The sequence below is a fragment of the Candoia aspera genome, chromosome 1 (genome assembly GCF_035149785.1).
Source record: "Candoia aspera isolate rCanAsp1 chromosome 1, rCanAsp1.hap2, whole genome shotgun sequence".
NCBI lineage: Eukaryota > Metazoa > Chordata > Lepidosauria > Squamata > Boidae > Candoia > Candoia aspera.
Window position 1 is genome coordinate 84,957,220 of NC_086153.1, and position 22,313 is coordinate 84,979,532.

The window sequence follows — 22,313 nt, forward strand, 5'->3', positions numbered from 1 at the left end:
AAGAAAACAGCAAGGCTCAGAGAGCACCAAGGACTCCACAGTTCAACCCCGAGCTACAAATATTCTCTTTGATTGAAAACTCTATCACAGATCCAGCAAGCAAATGCAAACCAAAGGGGATTCTCACCACAGCTGGCCCACTTCTACTCTTTTTCTCATTGATGCTCTTCTCTGGGATAACTTTCAATGTTACTCATTAAATTACTATTTTGTGAAATTAACAATAAATATTATTTTGCAGGGAGAGAGACTAAACCTCATCTCTTCTTATTCCCTAACAGGGATGTGAGTACCTTACATGGTCATTCCTAAACATGGACTAAAAATCCACTTATTCATGGTTGGCTTGTTTGCATGTTAGATATAATAAGTTATAGGCTAAATTTACCAAACAGTTACTAGATTTGACCTGCAAAAATTCAGACAAATACTAAATATCATGGTTATCTGGAGTTTTGCAGAACAGATCTGATACTGTACCCAAAAGATTGCAGCTCCTGGAGAAACCTGCAGTCTCCTGCAAAATTAAACTGGGATCCATGCAGGAATGATTTCCTAGAAAATTCCAGCTAAATCTTCAGAAGTCATTCAGATATACAGAAGAAACGTGCAGGGCTAATTTAGAGGCTGAAGTCTTGAGCGAGATGGTAACAGAGCTACTTAAAATCATAGAATCATATCTTCATATATTTCACAGCTATGTTCATAGGATACAAAGCTGTACTCCATATTCCATCGTTGTTTTGAGTGGAAGACAATATCACTTTTTAAAATTCCTGTTCATAGCCCAACCATGAATGTCATAATCATTTTCACACTGCTTCCAATGTGCAGAAGAACTTGCTCTCTTGAAATCCCACTCCAATCTCTCTGCTCTGCAAAGGAAGCGGGAGGGTCAGGCAAAGAAGTTGATTGCTCCCCATTTCCCCTCGCAGAGCAGAGAGACTGAAGAGGAAGAGATTTCAAGAGAGTACTGTAAGCTGTTTGCAGAGCGCAGCTCCCAGCCTTGGGCTGCCGGCGCAATTGTATTGGTTTCAGTGTGTACAAGACAGTAAGCAGGCACTCAAGGATTCCAAAGGGCAGGGGAGTGGTTAGGTGGCAAACAAAAGCCTAAGGTGTGAAACTGACTAGTCTTGTCTCTTTCCAGCCAGGAAGCACAGTCTCAGTCATGTGATTTCCCACTTAGTGACTGCTTCGCTTAGCAGTGGAGTTGCCAGTCCCAGTTAGGGTCATTAAGCAAGGACTACCTGGTATGCTGCTGAAATCATATCCCAAGGCCTGGAGACTGTAAGAGTTTGGATGGGAGTAACAAGCTCAACTCAACCCTAGCATGACTGAGTAACTGAGTATTTGAGTCTCCTGGTGCTAGGGATATTTTGTCTCTAGCCCTGAACTGGTTTGTTTGGGCCTAGTGCACAATCTGGCGGTCCTCCTGGACACACAGCTTCTGCTTAAAGAGCAGGTGGCAGCCGTGACCAGCAGGGCCTTTGCATAGGTTCACTTTATGGGCCATTTGAGTTCTTTCCTGAACTGGGAGACCCTTCTTAATGTCACTTGTGTCTTGGTCACCTCACAAACAGACTAGTTAGATCTGTCCTTGAAAACCATTTAGAAACTACAATTGGTACAGAATGCAGTGGCGTGAGGAGTGATGTGTGGGTCACACAATGCCCATGGAATATTCATATCCCAAGTACTGCACTTATTACCAGTTTGCTTCTGAGTGCCATTCCAGGTGCTGGTTGTCACCTTTAAAGCCTACAGAAGGGCTAGTTATCTAAGGAATGTCTCCCATAGGTTCAGCCCACCCTGTACGATCTGACAGATTTGGCTTGCTCCTCGTTCAATTACACAATGTCATCTAGCAGGACCCAGGAAATGGCCAACACTTTACTGGCCTTTAAAAGAGCATGAAATCATGGCTTTTTCCCCAGGTCTTGGGTTAGGATGTACAGCATTTCTACAGAACCATGGAGACCAGATAGGTGGTAGCAGCTAGCCAATCTTGCCTGATCTTGGAAATTAAGCAGAATCAGATCAGGTTGGGACTTGGATGGAAGACCATCAGGAAATACTGGGGCTAGATTGAGAATTTGAAAAATAAATGAAGGCAGTGGAAAAACTAGAAAACAAAGTCTATGATGTCACCAGAAGTTCAGCTCAATAAAGGCTTTATCTCTACATTTCCATAAAATGTACTTGGTATCATATGGCAAATGCTACTGACTAAAGATTGGTTCAGACTGTCGATTTCTGTCTCTTTGCATAACCTATGGCCTAATTTTGTGGGCTATAATAGTACACCTGGGGGGTGTTCTCACTGAAGGGATTAGTGCATACTGTCTATTCAGATCTGCATTTGACAGTAACTATTTCAACATTGAGAGCCAATTTGGTGTAGTGGTTAAGGCATCAGGTTAGAAACCGGGAGACCATGAGTTCTAGTCCCAACTTAGGCACTAAGCCAGCTAGGTGATCCTGGGCCAGTCACTTTCTCTCAACCCTAGGAAGGGGGCAAGGGCAAACCATTTCTGAAAAACCTTGCCAAGAAAACTGCAGGGACTTGTCCAGGCAGTCTCTGAGAATCAGACCCAACTGAACGGATTAAAAAAAAAATCAACATTTCCTATATATACATTAAGTGGAAACTAACATGGATTACTATTATTATTTGTAATAATGGTTTATACTTACATACCACTTAGACATATTCAGAGTACTTCAAATACATTAACTGGTGGCTGTAATCTTAACAACTATGCCATAAATCAGAACTCTAAATAGTATCCCCATAATAGAAGATTTGAGGAGCTGGAACTGGAGAAAAGTGGCTTACTTAAAGGTACCCAGTGAATTGGCAACTTCCTGATTTCCTGATTCATGCCACAATGACAGTCATTGCTTTCTATTCTTGTCTCATGACTATCTGAAATGTGGGTAAGTACACATCCAACTATTTCAGTGAAAGCAGTACACATTTGCAACACTGCCTTGCTTATTTCTAGCACCTTGGTTTAATTTGCAAAAAAAAAATACTTTTTGGAAAATCATTTCTATATTAGGTTTTCTGTTGATCTAGGCAAGTAACTAAAAACTAAATTTCTGACTGCTACCTTCCTGGAGGTCATGCATGGTTGGCAACTGCAAGTAAATTTGTGAATTAAAAGAATATGTTTTAAAAAGCTACCTGATCACACACTGTAGATTTCAGAATGTCAAAAAGTTCAGCCTAAACAGAGGAAAGAAACCCCAAGCTCAGCATCTCTGCATGTACAGAACACAGATAGATTCCTATATAAGGCACCTCAGATGATGAGGATCTCCCTGGGATTCTAATTGTGGCATAGTTTGTACAACAGATGCATAGCAGAAGCAACTGCCTATGAGTATGCATGCATATATTTATGTATTTTACATTATTTGTGACCCATCTCAATCTAGGTAACATAAAGCAAAGTATTTATATAAAAGCAGGAAAGTACAGAACTGAACAAGCCATCATAGATGAACACCCACAACAATTAATTGAAACTAATGTGTGGTGCAATAACAATTTTATCACTTTAAGGACTACCAGAATGGAGGGAACTAAGTGGACCTCTGGTGGAAGCAAGCTCCAAATCATGGGGGCCAGAAAGACTTGTCAACTACCTTCCCTACGTACTTCTTTTGTTGGAGGGAATCTCCGTAAAGCCTCTTGAGATGCTCAGCTGGACAGACAGATTCAATTTTGGCAAGAGGGTATCTGATGTATCCTGGTGCTATGCTATGTTATAATCATTTTTCTGAACTGGGCCCAGGAGTCTACTGGGCAGTGATTTTAGAACTGGGCTTATCCTGCAATGGAAGGGTTAACCTCTTTGCATTCAACCTGAAGACATTGGGGCCAAGGCCACCAAAAAATTTATTCCATCCTATATATGGAGACCATTTCAGAATAAGGTTTGGAAGACTCCACAAGTTACATCTGTGTCCAAGAGCATTTTACAACTCAGAACATTCACACATGTGAGCTAAAAATAAACTAACACTAGCAGTTGGTTCACAATCTTATTAGCTCCTTCTCCATTGACAAGACAAGCCATAGTAGCATGACTTAGCGGCTGCAGTCTGATATTTGGAATGGATAATCTCTCCTGCCAGGCCTTGGCAGTGAGTTGTATGACTGAGAGACTTGCTTTTTTCACCACTCTTTCTCTCCAATGCTTTTTCTTGGAGGACTAGCTAAGCAAAACAAGTTAACTGACTAGATTTAGATATTGCTACAACATGACTGATGGGGTAGACTTTGTGCATGACTGGATCTCTTTGAAGTTAAATTGACTGAGTTAATTGACCTCTCCAAGTAACCTCTCCCTTTTGGTAACCCTCCCAGTTAAGTACATTATGGGAAGAAGGTCACTCTGTATAAAGTATAGCTAACTTTAAGAACTTTGGAAAAGGGGGAAGGCACACATTGGAGACAGACCTTTTACATCTCCAGACTTATCCTACCTACCCTATAGCTATGTGTTCAAGGTTAGCAGCCCTCTGTAGCACAGCAAATGAAGACTGTGATTCCCTTGCAGCAACCTTCTTGTCCCACCTACATGAGCCACAAAAAGGAGCTTTCATCTTAAGAAAGTGATACAGTCTGCTGCAAGCCTACATTTACATTTACATTTACACATTTACATTTACAGAGAGCCAGTTTGGTCTAGTGGTTAAGGCACCAGGCTAGAAACCGGAAGTCTGTGAGTTCTAGTCCCGCCTTAGGCATCAAAGCTGGCTGGGTGACCTTGGGCCAGCAACTCTCTCTCAGCCCAACTCACCTCACAGGGATGTTGTTGTGGGGAAAAATAGGAGGAGGAAGGAGTATTAGGTATGTTCACTGCCTTGAGTTATTTATAAAAATAATAAAGGCAGGATAGTAAATAAAAAATAAATAAAATAAAAAATAACTTTATCTCTTAACGTGAGCACATGTTGGAAAGAAAACAGACATAAAGTAGCATATTGATTTGCTACTAAGGACAGCAATAGACAAAACTATTTCCATGTTATGCATATAAGATTCCTCAATGCCATGCAAATGAGATCTTTTAAGTAACAGAGGTAAGTACTCACCTTAAAAAAAACTGCTAAAATTAAACCTTAGAAAACAGCATGTGAAATAGAGATCAAGACATACTAGAGACAGCTGAGCAAAGCATGTTCCTGTGAGCAAAGCAGCCCCTTCATAGGACTTAAGGTGGCCATGTCTTTCAGAAGGCTTGGCACAGCTGCTTTGAGGGCTTCCCAGGTTGTTCAAATTGTATGCGCATGAAATGCACAGACAACACTTCCACTGTGACTGTCAGCGAGGCTAACTAGCTGTATCTGCGGCCATATGAGGACCTGAGCAGAGAAACCCATCAAAGCATCTATTCCAGGCCTGTGGATGGGCACACCACTCAGACCTTCAAAAGTGCCCCTTCAGTGCTTTGCACAGCTTAAACTGGTTTGTTTGGGGTTTGTTTGTTTGTTTTTGGAATATTTTCAATATTCCAACTGCAATGTTGGGAACCAACTACAGCATGGCTGGCTGGGAAATTCTGGGAGTTGAAGTCCATACATCTTAAAGTTGCCAAGTTTGAGAAACACTGAACCAGAGGGATTTAGAAAATGCTGGTTTGATTCTGCAAACTGTATATACTAACTGTATATGCTTCCCAATAACTCAAGAGCTGCAGCAAAATAGTTAAATCCTTTTTGCCTTGGCATGGTTGAAATATCCAAAGTAACAACACTAATCATTGCCTAGACCAAAGAAAATTACACCTCTTGGTTTGTAACATGCCAGCTATGTGGTGTCAAATCTTAATTGTCAGTGGCCATCTCAGATGATGAAGGTCAGCACAACAGGCTGTGCCCTTATCATTCTTGGGCCATTGACTTTCATCCATGTTCACATTAGTGGAAAAACAGCAGATGCACCCAGGGAGGCATGTTTTCCACATCAATATGCAGTTGCATCTCTCTCTCATACACACATACACAAACACACTTTCTTAGGACTTGTCAGACAAGCACTTGAGCTCAATTGCTAACATAGTGCCAGTACTGTTACTCAAATTACATCAAAATCATGCAGTTTAAAGGAATGCTGTAAGTTTTCAGAGGAAATCTATCACGCCCCATGGTATCAGGGTTAATGAGCCAACTTCTCCACTACCATAATCTGGGCCCCTCCTAACTAGGGATAAGGGAGAAATTATTTGATTCACATATTATACAAATTAATCTAATAATTTCAACTTTTCTGGACCACAGTGTAAACCAACACATAAGTACCTTTTCATGTTACTGTTTCTCTGAATTTTGCAATGCACCACACAGCAACAATGGCACAATATATATCAAGGAACATTGCTGGTAAAAAAGGAAAAAGTGCACAAACAACTGCATATTACCAGAAATGTAATACACAAATTAACAGATGTTTATGTGCCCTTCATAAAGCAGAAATAGCATGGAGAATTATTTATTGAAGTGGACATTTTTGTTTGTTATTTATATGGCTGCCTACTCACAAAGCAACTCTGGGCAGCCAGCTAGATAAAAACATAGAAAAATATGTATCAACCATAAAAATAACTCACATGTAAACACATACAGCATTGGAATCAATCACTTATATATCACACACTACAATGTATATTAGTCCCATACTTGAAGGAATAGCAAAGTCTTCAGGGCCTTTCTAAAGGCCAGCAAGGTCAGGGGCATCCAAATCATGGAAAGGATGCCCTTCCACAGGGTAGGGGCAATGATAGAGAAGGCACATTTCCTGAGTTCCATAAAATGGCACCGTTTACTAGACGAGACTCAGAGCATGTGTTGGATCTTGTTGGGTGAGGATGAGATAAATGGTTCCTCAGAGCATGTGTTGGATCTTGTTGGGTGAGGATCAGATAAACGGTTCCTCAGAGCATGTGCTGGATCTTGTTGGGTGAGGATCAGATAAATGGTTCCTCAGAGCATGTGCTGGATCTTGTTGGGTGAGGATCAGATAAACAGTTCCTCAAATATCCCGACTGTGTGCCATGAAGGGCTTTATCGATCACAACCAGAGCTTTGAATTATACCCAGAAGCCCAGAAGTATCCAGTATAGTTCATGCAGTATTGGTGTTACATGGGCATACCAACATATACCCATATAGAGAGTAAGGGAGATGACTAATACACAAGAACTATTACCCAACCAAAGACAGCTGATATGTTGTTTAAGTCCTGGAAACAAGATAATATTCAGAAATGGCTTGGGCAAATGCCACCCTGATTCACTGGGGTCTAAGAATGAGGGGAGGGATAGCACAATCAGACTTGCAAGGTTCTGTTATCATAGCCGATCTCAATATAGTTCTAGTCTTCCTGTGGAATTGATTTTCTGGTCTGGTCTACCTAGTGGGACTGACAACTGGTAACTACCCATGCTTCTGTATTCTGGACCAGCTGTAGCTTCCAAGTAGTTTTCACAGTTAACCCCATGTAGAACACATTTCAGTAATCCAAATGAGAAGTTAACAGGCATGAGTGACCATGAGCAGAGCCTCCTGATCCAAGAACAGTGCAATTGTGCAATTGCACAAAATAGATTTGATCAAAGATCCTCCAAGGCATGGCTGCCACCTACTCCTCAAGAAGGAACCACAAGTCCAGTAAGAACTTTAGTTAGCTAGATGCATATCTGAACTTCTTCCACATAATAAATGAATAACAATGAATACTCTACATAGAATTTTGAACACAATAGAGAAGCAGCATCAAGTATATAGGAGATATCCTTCCATGGCTGAAGAATTGATGTAAATGAGTTAATATCAATACAATAATGGCTAGTAAAAAAAGGTTCATGAAACAAATAACTATTCTAACTATCATACCATGAGTCATACTAGAGGACTGATAACTAATGATGCTAGTCTGCTTTGTTAGGATACACCAAATCAGTCAATCAACAATCAATTCTTAATAAAGAAGAGATGTTATTTTGCAATTCTTCAAATTTGTGATCTCCAAATCATCATAAGCCTAGAAGAACCTCTTGGTTCTGTATAACATCTTTTCAAGGCTACAGGGATTTATCAGCATGGACTTTCATGGCCAGTATGTGGTGGTCATTATTAATCACAGAAAGGCAGGACTGAGTGTGGAGTTGACAACAATTTGTTCATCTCTAAACCAAAAAAGGATAGTTGGAATAGTAAGAGGTGCCAAGAGGAAGAGAAATGCATGTTTTTATTATTTCATGTACTTACTGTACTTTCTCTTCTGTATATGTTCTTTGTTTCCACCTTACAGACTTTAAGGCTTTCAGTTTCCATTCATACTGAAAGTCTGCCCAGAATGCTTAGAAGGCCAAGAAAGACAAAAAAACAAATGGCAGCCCACCATCAAGCTAGTTATATCCCAGCATAATAATCTAGTATTTCCAAACATCTGCCTCAGTACCAACATAACTAAGAACTTTCCAATTGATTAGCTCACTTGGGTCAATTCATAAGCAATCGCCTCATCTCAGCAAACTGTTTGGAGACTTCTTGGAAGCCTTTCCCAGTGTTGAGTTGGAATTCTGGGGTTTGTAGGTGTCCCACGTCTTAGGGGCATCATCTTATGGAAAGCTGCTTTAGGAAGTCATATATTTTACAGTATTTTGTCTACTTCTGTTATGTGTACTGTTATAGCAGCATTACACAAAGATAAGATAGGCAAGTAATTGAAGAAACAAGCAAAATGGGTATCTGGGATTAGATTTGTTATAGTTATTTACAAAATACTTAAATATGGATATAGGGACGCGGTGGCGCTGCGGGTTAAACCGCTGAGCTGCCGATCGGAAGGTCGGCGGTTCGAAACCGCGCGGCAGGGTGAGCTCCCGTTGCTCGTCCCAGCTCCTGCTCACCTAGCAGTTCGAAAACATGCAAATGTGAGTAGATCAATAGGTACCGCTTCGGCGGGAAGGTAACGGCGTTCCGAGTCGTCATGCTGGCCACATGACCCGGAAGTGTCTATGACAACGCTGGCTCCAAGGCTTAGAAACGGAGATGAGCACCGCCCCCTAGAGTCGGATTCGACTGGACTTTACGTCAAGGGAAACCTTTACCTTTACCTAAATATGGATAACAGGCTAGAGTAGTCTTGTTTAATTTGTAACTCATATTCTTACACACCTCAATCTACTCACTCTCTATATGTCAAACCAGAAGTCAATATGTATTTCTTTTGTTTTTTTACTTCTTTGTTCTTATTGTTTAGGCTTATCAGTTATATACTGATCTACAGTTTCAATATGTTCAGCAATAAACAACACTCTCATTACTTGATTAGAATGAGGAAGATAGTCACATGATGGGTCTCTCAATGTTATTACCTTGAATGCTCCTTTTAAAGAAGGCTTTACAGCCCTCACAGGACCAAACCCCATAATGGTAGCCAGAGGCATAATCATTGCAAACAGCACAATAGCGGGTCTCCTTGGTGGACTCCATAGACAGGTTTCCCTTTTCACTGGTGCTAGACATTCGCTCTCTGCCATTGTGACGTCTGTTCTCCGAGCCAGGCCTGCAAAATGAACAGTAGTGAATTCAACAGTGAAGAATAGCTCAGGGTGGAAATACTGGGATCTTAGTAACCTAGTTTGGTAATAAAATGTTTGCAAGAAGAAAACCAAGCTCAGCAAACACCAAGATCCCAACATTATTGAGTCAGTTGGCATTACAAGTCAACACACATAAATATTCTGGTTGGGAGTAACAATCGCCTAGCTAACGAAGCATGATCATTAATTATCAGGAACTGTCAAATTTATTTATTTTTAATTGACATCAACCACAGAGTATTAGGGTGTCCATGTAATCCACAGGAGCTGAGCTCATCTCAAGGGAGACTTTATTTACATCTGAAAGGAACTGTATTCTGAGAACATAATGCAGACAAGACTATTGGAACCATTTTCCCTTTCCTGCCTAAGCTAAACTTTGCTCCCCTATCATAGCCATAACTCTCACTTCCTTACAGTACATTTGGCCACCTGCTCCTCCAGATTTTTCACACTCCCTCTGATTAATATAACCAATGAAATAATAGGTTGAAGAGAGTCCCATTTCCCAAATGCCTGAACAGGAGGTACGGGAAGTCATTTCTTGAATATTCTGGCCAAAATCAATACATTCAAATGGCAACATCACTGCTGAAGGTTTAGGCAGCATTGGGGTGGGGGGTTGAAGTGGCTATACTATCCAAAGGAGCTATTTCTAGTCAGAGATTAATCTCGTAGCTATATCATCTTCTAAGGGATCACACTGTAAATCAGCTCTTACCAGAATTATTCCTAGACTTTTATGCAATATTCAGAGCTATGGAATGCCTGGAATATAAGAATAACTCTTTTAGATTCAACAAAATCTAAAATCTACTATCTGATTTTCCACAGGATTCCAGTATAAATTTCCATTTCTTTGTCAAACAAGGCTGTTCTTTGATCCCAAATGCTCAGGCTTAGCAACGGTATGTTCCTTGGACCCAATTCAAATGGAGATGGGGCTAATATTTTTTAAATAGCAGGTATTTTGTACTAAAAACTTCCTCCCTCATTCCTACCACCTACTCATGGGCAAAATATGAAGGTAATGTGTCAGTTTCTTACGGTTATATATCATCCCTGTATATCTAACAACTCATCTTGGCCAAAATGAGAAATGTTAGTCATTTCCATTAAAGTTAGAACAGAAAGTATATCCCAACTAATTTAAAGAGATGCATTGCTAAATAAGATTGGGACTTAATTACATAATCCTAAGCATTCCTGGATATAAGTTTCCCTGAAATAATTTGAAGAAGCATGTTCATAATTGAATTTCTAATCACAGAACTCAAATATATCAGGTAAAAGACACCAACTGCCCTCCCTTTTTGTCCCTTTATTCCTTTTGTCAACTTATTTTAAGAATGTGAGACTGACACCAGCACACTGCACATCTCTCCACTGAAAAACGAGGTTGGGGACATAATGACATTATACAGAACCATACAATGCAAGGAAAGGAACATTGGAAATCATCTAGTCCACCTCCCTGCTCACTAGAAGAGTCCATTATTACAGCATCCCCAAGAGATGGTCATCCATGAAATGTTTTTCTTTGAAGGAGATATTGAGACATGGAGAGATGACCCTTGACAACTGTGGTTTATCTCTACAAATACTGATTATTGGCACTATTTTATCAAATAATCTATTAACACTACCAATTAATGGAGGAGCCTATCATACAGCTGAGATCTGAGCAGCAGATCCTTTTCAGGTCTTTTTAAATCCTGGAACCCAATGAGTCAGAAAGACAGCACATACTGAACTAGTTATACCAGGCCGTCATATAATAGCAAACATATATTATTCTAATTTAGTAAAAATATGGCATGAAGATAACCACAAGGTTGTCCCAAATGACTTCATAACTTAACCCTCCTTTTTTTTCCAATTTCCTTCTTTAAGGAGAAAAAGTCCTTTCTCTCATACTTGGGAAAAATTGCAGTATATGGTGTGAGCTTGGTCTCAGCCAAAATACCCAGACATTTCCCTGTTAACTCCCACTCCCAACTCTTTTGAAGAAATATTAATCTTAGTTGCCTAGTTATCTCCTCACTGCTATCCTCCAATGTTCCTGGAAAGTTTCCCACTTTCCTGATACCGCTCATATTCCTTTGATGACTGGTTATATGGTTGCTTAAAATGGGCTTTTGCAAGTACAAATAAAAAGAAAACTTGGGAAGAAGAAAGACGAAAGATATAAAATCATGAAACATCAGCAAGAAAAGCTGTACAGAGAAGCTGAAAGGGCCTGAATGTTTCTGCTCATACTACTATAGACCTTTTAGCTGAGAAATTAAAAGGGTAACCTGGGGCAATTCAAGCATAAAAACAGGGCAATATGAAGGGAGGTGAAGATGACAGAAAGGATTCAGGCTTAGCATCTGTAAGGAGATAAATGACCCTATACCTGGTTTTAATCACACTGTATTAGCATTTTGCTGTAAGAAACACTGAAAACACTTGTGGTCCACAAGCAGATTATTCAGTTTTAAAATGTAAGAATAATACTGATTGTCATTGTTCAAAACACTACCTCTTCTTTCATGAGTAGATAATCATTCAAGCCATGAACGGTTTTTAATATTGAATGTATATTACATTTAAACTCATTTTGAGTCTGTGAGTGACACCTGTATATTGGAATAAGTTCTTTGCAAGTCTTTGTTAGTAAGCGTTAGTATCCTTTCTCCCTTATATGATTTTCATTGGCTTCAGATTTCATCTCAAATCAGTCAACACAAATATATTAACCCACTTAAAGCTAATGTTTTAAGTGGGACACATTATAAGACAAGGACACAGGTTAATTAGCGAGAGCTAAACCTCCATTTAATTCTTATTATAATTTGCAGAGTAAAGTGATATTACTTTACCTGTCTGGTAAACTGCAACCTTATGACACAATGAAATTTCTTAGAATTAAATTGTAATCATTCATTTCAAACTGTCAAGAGCCGTTCTATAAAATCTGGAAAGATTTTGATGATTTAATGGGGCTTATTGTTACAGCTTGCGACAGAAGAAACTTCTTGTTCAACAGGAACCAATCCTGTTGAAAGAAACTAATCAGGGAGTCACAAAAATTATAGTTTCCAAAAGAAACCTGCATTTTCTTACATTTCGAGCTGCTCTATTAAAACTGAATTATGTCATGTGGATGAGGGGGGGGGGAAATTCCCTCTATAAAATGGGACTATAATTTGATCCGAGACATTTTCAGTATTGAAGGTTGAAGAGTTCTTCCTGATTAGTAAATATATGTTGGGGGATGGAGCAGAAAATTCTCAGAAGTCTGTGATAAATACGTTTTTTCTCAGAAGCAGGAGAATTACTGCTACTTTCGGTAACTGCTAAGCTGCATAGTTTGGCTGTCAGAAACCTTTCCCTGGAAAATTACTCAGAAAAATATCACACCCAGGGGGCTGGATGACAAACCAGGAGGAAACATGATAGTGAACTATAAAGCTCCTCAGTTGGGCCCTAACCCCGTTGGATAATTTCCCTGAACAGCATTTTCATCTTTGACCCATTAGAAAATGTGTTGTCCTTCCATGAGAAATAATGTTGAACTGCACAGCAGCATGGTAGAAATGAGACACAGAAGATTGTGGAAAGATAGTTTGTGAAGAGTTTCCCTTGAAATTCACAGTTGCAAAAGGATCTGGGTGTGTTTCAAGATGCACAGCCCACTGATATGAAGTGAATAATAAGACTCACTTTGAGTTAAGAATACATGCACCACATTTTGTGCCCCAGAATTGATTAGCAGACTAACTGCTTTGAAGGCATCCCTGAAGACAGCAAAAAAACAACTACTGTATGTAGGATTCATCACATTATAAAATTATCTGTGAATTCTACCATTTCACACTGCAAATATATTGGTGGCAAACAATTAAACTGCTTCATGGTTTTAAGGGGCTTACATCCCACTGCAAGGGTTCCTACTGCTAAGGAAGGGAAGGACTAACCTCCATCATATGCCTGTTATCTCATTTGTAATTCTTGTATATTATTAGGGGTCCCCATCCTTGGTCTTCAGCAAAGGATCATTACCTTGTCGTGGTGCTGGAGCTTGAGCACCTCAATGATGCCATGAGCTAAACCGTGAAGGGCCACCCAAGACGGGAAGGTCATCACAGAGAGGTCAGACTAAATGCGATCCCTGGGGAAGGTAATGGCAACCCACCCCAGTATTCTTCCGTGAAAACTCAATGGATCAGTACAACCAGAGATATGTCAGTATACCATCGGAAGATGAGACCCCCAGGTCGGAAGATGGTCAAAATGCTACTGGGGAGGAACAGAGGATGAGTTCAACTAGCCCCAGACGTGATGACACAGCTAGCTCAAAGCCAAAAGGATGGCTAGCGGCCGACGGTGCTGGTGGTGAACGGCGAATCCAATGTTCTAAGGATCAACGCACCATTGGAACCTGGAATGTAAGATCTATGAGCCAGGGCAAATTGGATGTGGTTATTGGTGAGATGTCAAGATTAAAGATAGACATTCTGGGCGTCAGTGAACTGAAATGGACTGGAATGGGCCACTTCACATCATATGAACACCAGATCTACTACTGTGGACAAGAGGACCACAGAAGAAATGGAGTAGCCTTCATAATTAATAGTCAAGTGGCTAAAGCAGTGCTTGGATACAATCCAAAAAATGATAGAATGATCTCAATTCGAATTCAGGGCAAGCCATCTAACATCACAGTGATCCAAATATACGCCCCAACCACAGATGCTGAAGAAGCTGAAGTAGGGCAGTTCTATGAGGATCTGCAGCACCTACTGGACAACATGCCTAAAAGAGATGTTATTTTCATCACGGGAGACTGGAATGCTAAGGTGGGCAGTCAAATGACACCTGGAATTACAGGTAAGCATGGCCTGGGTGAACAAAACGAAGCAGGACATAGGCTGATAGAATTTTGCCAAGACAACTCAATGTGCATAACAAACACTCTCTTCCAGCAACCTAAGAGACGGCTTTATACATGGACTTCCCCAGATGGACAACACCGAAACCAGATTGACTACATCCTTTGCAGCCAAAGGTGGTGGACACCTATACAGTCGGTAAAAACAAGACCTGGAGCTGACTGTAGTTCAGATCACGAACTTCTTCTTGCACAATTTAGGATCAGACTCAAGAGATTAGGGAAGACCCACAGATCAGCTAGATATGAGCTCACTAATATTCCTAAGGAATATGCAGTGGAGGTGAAGAACAGATTTAAGGGACTGGACTTAGTAGATAGGGTCCCAAAAGAACTATGGACAGAAGTCCGCAACACTGTTCAAGAGGTGGCAACAAAATACATCGCAAAGAAAGAGAAAACCAAGAAGGCAAAATGGCTGTCTGCTGAGACACTAGAAGTAGCCCAAGAAAGAAGGAAAGCAAAAGGCAACAGTGATAGGGGGAGATATGCCCAATTAAATGCAAAATTCCAGAGGTTAGCCAGAAGAGATAAGGAATTATTTTTAAACAAGCAATGTGTGGAAGTGGAAGAAGACAATAGAATAGGAAGGACAAGAGACCTCTTCCAGAAAATTAGAACCGTCGGAGGTAAATTCCAGGCCAAAATGGGCATGATCAAAAACAAAGATGGCAAGGACCTAACAGAAGAAGAAGAGATCAAGAAAAGGTGGCAAGAATATACAGAAGACCTGTATAGGAAGGATAACAATATCGGGGATAGCTATGACGGTGTGGTCAGTGAGCTAGAGCCAGACATCCTGAAGAGTGAGGTTGAATGGGCCTTAAGAAGCATTGCTAATAACAAGGCAGCAGGAGACAACGGCATCCCAGCTGAACTGTTCAAAATCTTGCAAGATGATGCTGTCAAGGTAATGCATGCTATATGCCAGCAAATTTGGAAAACACAAGAATGGCCATCAGATTGGAAAAAATCCACTTATATCCCCATACCAAAAAAGGGAAACACTAAAGAATGTTCAAACTATCGAACAGTGGCACTCATTTCACATGCCAGTAAGGTAATGCTCAAGATCCTGCAAGGTAGACTTCAGCAACTCATGGAGCGAGAATTGCCAGATGTACAAGCTGGGTTTAGAAATGGCAGAGGAACTAGGGACCAAATTGCCAATATCTGCTGGATAATGGAAAAAGCCAGGGAGTTTCAGAAAAACATCTATTTCTGTTTTATTGACTATTCTAAAGCCTTTGACTGTGTGGACCATAACAAATTGTGGCAAGTTCTTAGTGGTATGGGAATACCAAGTCATCTTGTCTGCCTCCTGAAGAATCTGTATAACGACCAAGTAGCAACAGTAAGAACAGACCACGGAACAACGGACTGGTTTAAGATTGGGAAAGGAGTACAGCAGGGCTGTATCCTCTCACCCTACCTATTCAACTTGTATGCAGAACACATCATGCGACATGCTGGGCTTGAGGAATCCAAGGCTGGAGTTAAAATCGCTGGAAGAAACATTAACAATCTCAGATATGCAGATGATACCACTTTGATGGCTGAAAGCGAAGAGGAACTGAGGAGCCTTATGATGAAGGTGAAAGAAGAAAGTGCAAAAGCTGGCTTGCAGCTAAACCTCAAAAAAACCAAGATTATGGCAACCAGCTTGATTGATAACTGGCAAATAGAGGGAAAAAATGTAGAAGCAGTGAAAGACTTTGTATTTCTAGGTGCGAAGATTACTGCAGATGCTGACTGCAGTCAGGAAATTAGAAGACGCTTAATCCTTGGGAGAAGAGCAATGACAAATCTCGATAAAATAGTTAAGAGCAGGGACATCACACTGACAACAAAGGTCCGCATAGTTAAAGCAATGGTGTTCCCAGTAGTAACATATGGCTGTGAGTGCTGGACCATAAGGAAGGCTGAGAGAAGGAAGATCAATGCTTTTGAACTGTGGTGTTGGAGGAAAATTCTGAGAGTGCCTTGGACTGCAAGAAGATCAAACCTGTCCATCCTCCAGGAAATAAAGCCAGACTGCTCACTTGAGGGAATGATATTCAAGGCAAAGCTAAAATACTTTGGCCACATAATGAGAAGACAGGACACCCTGGAGAAGATGCTGATGCTAGGGAGAGTGGAGGGCAAAAGGAAGAGGGGCCGACCAAGGGCAAGGTGGATGGATGATATTCTAGAGGTGACGGATTTGTCCCTGGGGGAGCTGGGGGTGTTGACGACCGACAGGAAGCTCTGGCGTGGGCTGGTCCATGAAGTCACGAAGAGTCAGAAGCGACTAAACGAATAAACAACAACCTCCTTGGTGCAAAGCAACTCTGCCTTCTTATCCACCATTGAGATAGAGTAGGCACAGGTTATGGCAAGTCCTGACTCTGTACCCAAGCAGTGAACTTGAAGACGGCATCGAGGAGGAGCAGCCACTCCTGCCCAGAGAAAGGAAAGCAAGCAGTGTTTCTCAACCTTGGCAACTTTAAGATGTGTGGGATTCAACTCCCAGAATTTCCTTCAACTCCCTATGCTGGCTGGGGAATTCTGGGAATTAAAGTCCACACATCTTAAAGTTGCCAAGGTTGAGGAACACTGAAAGCAAGTAAGGATAAGGTGGTAGCAGCAGCTGCTCTTTGCAGTTGTTATCATTTACCTACCAGTTTGGGTTGGTGAGTGACTGACAGATAACCCTAGTAAAAAGCAGCCAGGTTGTCTATACTTCCTGTGAGGCAAGAGTGGTAGAATCACCATAGAGTTATGATGCTTGGAAAGGTGTTCACAAACCTGGATACTCTCAAATACAGAAACATGGCCTTCTCCCCATTTCTGTGGGCATGGGGTTCATCATCATCCTCATCATCCTCATCATCTTCCTATGAAGAATGTATATTTGAAAAAGTAACTTCCTCAAGAAAATTAACTTCCTCAAGAATGAAATGGTATGCTCTAGGGATCATCTATTATTATTATTATTGTTAATAATAATAATACTAATATACTGTTACCAATGTGCTTGGAAATTTACTATGGACATGTTCTTGCCCCAGTCAGCCTACAGTTTAAAATTCAACCCAAGGACAGTGGAAAATGGGGAAGCAACAAGCTGTTTTTCTCATTAATGCTTACTTAGGCTTAGATACAGAGTCTGTAACAAAAAACACTGGAACTAAAATTGCATTTAAAAAATGGCAAGCATTGTACATTGTTTGAAGGAACAGAGATATTATATATATGGGCAGCAAGACCAACTATACAGAGAAAATTGATTGCATACTACCACATAATCTATAAGTTGTCTAGAGAATCTCTGACTCAGATCTTCCTAGAAATCTTCTATTATGTTTTGCTAAGAAAAGATTAAACTCAGAGAAAACTAGCCTATAGGCTTTGGAAGACTGAAATTGCTAGGAAATGCAATTTTCAGACATTGAGACAAATATCCTCAGATTTCTTCTACATTCACTTTTTAATCCCACCCCCAGCCCCTCCGTCTTCATCTGTACCTCCCTGGTTTTTCCTTCTACGTTCTTTTAACATTCCTTCTTCCTTATTAGCAAGAGAGTAGCAGACCAATGGTTATAAAAGCAGAATTTAAACTTTAAAATCCTGGGCATGAAAACAAAAATTCATATGGTCATCAAGAAAATATATTCAGAAAGAGAGGTTTCAAAAGGATTCCTGCTTGGGCACCCATTCAGCTTTCTCAAATATGATGCATTAGTAGCTAAAGCTGCATTAACAGAAAAATAATTTGTTACTCAGTGTGTTATGTTTACAAAATGTAGTATACCCAAATAAAACTGTTTAAGGTCATATGCACACCAAACACCAACACGTACATGAGTCTCATTATTAAAAAAAACCCCTCTCATCTCTATGCAAGTCTATATTATTTAATGCCTTAAATTGTTTGGATATTCTCAGCTTAGAGTTACAGAAAATATGGCCATCATTTGCTTTAATACGTACCAAGCTAACGATAAACAATTTTATTAGCTATAAACAACAGCCTGAATATAATTCAATGGCTATTCAGACCATGAAAAATGCAGACAATTTGTTCTTGATTTGCTTGATTTAAACATTAACAAAGCTGTTTGCCACTGGAGGCATTATTTCCTCTCATTTCAAGACATAAACTAGTTATAGAATGTACTCTAACAATCAAAGATAGGAGTGACAAAATTGATGATAACTAGTAAAATCAAGTCAAGTACCAGTCTTAGGCACAGACTTTATTTTAGGAAGCCTTAATGTTTTCCATTCCCTTGCTGAGCAATAAAACCAAAGATTATGTCTAGACTAAATTTCTGCAAACAAATACCAAGGAGATCTATGCATGAATGAGAACACCAACCCCAAACAAAACTTGGAGCTGTGGTTCAGTTGTATTCAGTATACCATTTTCACTTGAACTTCACTACTTTCCTCTCTCACCTGAACAGTTTGCTGGCCTAACAAGATTTGTTGATAATGGCTATAGCTATAGCTACTAAATGAAGCGTTGCCCAGCAGTCAATGTACATGAGATCCTGTATGACAAAAAAGTGAGAATTTGTTTATGTATTTAGGATATTTAATTCCAAAGACTTAAAAATGACAATAAAGTTGGGGGCTGGGGTGGAGGGGAATAAAAAGTGCCTGCTACCATAATAAGCTCCATTGCCTTAAAATGGGAGTAAAATGTCTCTCAGGTTGTCAGCAGCATCCAACTAAGTTTCAGGGTAGCTGACAGAGAGAAAGCACTGAGATATTACAGAATCATAGAGTGTATCACTTGAAGGGGACCTTTTAGACATATGTAATAAGCCATAACGTCAGAATGATATGTACATTATTTGCAAATAATGCAGCTATATAATGACATCATGATGTCTGATGCAAGTACATACACCACATGCTGATATCATGATGCACTGCCTCCCCTACCCGAACCACAGACCCCCATAGTTATAGGTCATTGAAGCTCACATTCTGTTTGGTTTAGGAATCCTCTACCATTCCCAATAGTTGTCCATTCAGACTTCATTTGAAAAGCTTCAGTGAGGGGGAAGCCGTCACTTCCTTCCTTATTTATTTATATGATTTATATAGCTGCCAATCTCACACAAGTGACTCTGGGCAGCTTACAAGATTACAACAGGCAAACCATATAGACTACGCTTTACATCTCCACACATGAGGAAGTTCCTCCTAATATTCAGCATGAATTATCTTCCTTTTAATTTCAATCTGTTTGTTCTCTCAATACAAACAAGTCTGCCTGTTTTCTACATAACAACCATTTAGATATTTGTAGCATATCTCACTCAGTCTTCCCATTTGCCAGCTAAATATGCTGAGCTACTTTAACTATTTCTTAAAGAACTTCATTCCCAGGCTCCTTTTCATCCTGGTCTTTCTCCTCTAAACCCACGCAAACTCCTCCATGCCCCTTTTGAAGTCTGATATCCAGAATCAGACAGAATTCTCCAACCGTGATCTAGTCAGTTCACAGTACAATGGGGCTATATTTGTGTTAATGAAGTTTGAATTGGCCTTTTTAACTGCTTTATCACACTCCTTGTTCATGTTCAGTTGGTAATTCACTAAAGACCTATTAATCCTTCTCACATGCACTGCTGACAAGACTGCTTTCCCCAGTCATATACAGTACTTATGCATTTAATTTTTCCTACTTAGTACTGGACCTTATTCTTGTTACTACTGAACATCATCCTGTTGCACTTGGCCCAATGTTCAAGCCAGTTGAGGTCATTTTGAATCATGATTTTTATCCCCTAAGGTAGGGGTCCTCAATATTTTTTTTGCTCATGGCCCACTTCTTGCCACATTTACCCTCTCATGTGACCTCCCCCTCACAGTTGCTGTTAGCTGGGAAAAAAAGTACCATCTGCGCTGTTTATTAATTTAAACTGTTGCATATAAAGACAAAGTGTTTGTGAGATTATGAGAAATTGACCTGGCAGTTAGGTCTGGGTGACTCCCTAAGAAAGTTACTGTGCCCCGCCTAGAAATATGGCATGGCCCAGTTGAGAACCATTGCTTTAAAGTATTAACCAATCCTATTAGCCTGATGTCATCAGCAAACCTAGTACTGTAAGTATCCTTTCCATTCCATCTCCTGGGTCATTTATAAACATGTTGTATAGCACAGGGCTATTCAAGAAAAAGATCTGGGTAATTGGTACTGCCATCCAGGTTGATGCATAATCATATCTGAACATCATTTGGGTGTGGTTATTCAACTTGTGGCAAATCCACTAGACTGCACTACCTTCTAGATCACATTTATCATCTTGTCACAAGGATATCATGAAAGGTCTTGTCAAATACTTTATTAAAATCAAGATACACTATATCCAAGGCATTCCCTTGGTCTATCAAACTAATTAACTCTCTCTCTCTCTCTCTCTCTCTCTCTCTCTCTCTCTCTCTCTCTCTCTCTCTCTCTCTCTCTCATAGAAAGAGACAAGGTCAGGCTGACATAACATGCTCTTGAGATACCATACTGGTTCTTGGTAATAATAGCATCCTTTTTTTGCAAACATATCTTTTGACAGTCTGTTCCATTACCTTGCCCAATACAGATGTTGAAGTAAGTGTTCTATAATTTCCTGGATGCTACTTCTTCCCCTTTTTAAATATTTGGAGCCTTAAAAGATTATTATAAGTGGTTCTGATGTAATTTCTGCCAGTTCCTTCAGTATATTAGAATGAAATTTGGTCCTAAAACTTAAATTTATTTAAGGAAACAAGAAGGGCAGTGTTTCTACACCTTTTTCAACCCTGAAATTCATTCCTTTCCTTTCCTCAGTCATGTTAGAAATCATGTTCTGATAGCAGATGGATGCAAAGAAGGTATTCCACCTCTTTTTTATTCCCCTTCATTACTTCTCCACCTTTCTTACACAAAGACCAACAGTCTCCTTGACTTTACTGCCCTTCTTATTATATCTGCATTTCTTACCAACCACATCTCATTCTGAGCTTTAGCCTTCCTGATTCCATCTGTCAACCATTCTAGGCTTGTCAGTAAATCTCAGCTCCCAGACACTTAACCCTATATTCAGGAACATGCTTCCAGCAGAAACTCACATATATGGCTGGCATGACTAGATTAGTTGTGTGGGGTTTTTTTTCACATAAGCCATATATACATAAAGGATCTGACTACTGCTGAATCCAAAAATAAGACCTTTATATACTGTGTATCTGCTCTAGGGTTTAACTTCTAGGCCTTTTCCAGTCAATGAAAATTTGACCATCATGCTGCCCATCTTGTTTATATTATCCTTTATTCAGTGATTGGTACTGATGGCAGGTTTTCCAACTGCCAATAAGTTGGATGGGAAAGGTTATGACAGGAAGGAAAATGCATTAAATAATATCATCCATGCAACATCCTCCCCTTTAAAATTATTCATATTTGATGACATAGAGGTCAACACTGAGTAGGCTAACCTCTTATGACTTCATCTACTCAGCTAAGAAGTGGTAGAAGTTTGGCATTGACAGTATTAACTTGTGAATCTATACAGCCCATGGGAAAATAAAATTGCCCTTATTTCTCTTTATAATGTTTGAATCAGGAGAGGCTGTGAATGTTGTACCATGTTCAGTTGCTGGCTGAATGTTATCAAGCTGAAGTGGAGCCCTGGCAAGGAAGAGACTAGGGATGGAAAATTTCATATTGGTAACCTGGGGACTTTCCTAAGGGTTGTGAAAATTCTCAGACTGTTCTTGCCAATTTG

The 22,313-nt window shown here is 40.0% G+C and overlaps 1 protein-coding gene across 3 annotated transcripts in view; it reads right to left on the minus strand.

Annotated features, from left to right (window-relative positions):
• Positions 1 to 22,313, minus strand: part of ESR1 (estrogen receptor 1) — a 246,774-nt gene that overhangs the window by 110,677 nt on the left and 113,784 nt on the right. For all 3 annotated transcript variants that reach the window (XM_063308496.1, XM_063308503.1, XM_063308487.1), the window contains exon 3: positions 9,393 to 9,583. In XM_063308496.1, the coding sequence (XP_063164566.1) occupies positions 9,393 to 9,583 (191 nt within the window). The remainder of the gene's footprint in view (positions 1 to 9,392; positions 9,584 to 22,313) is intronic.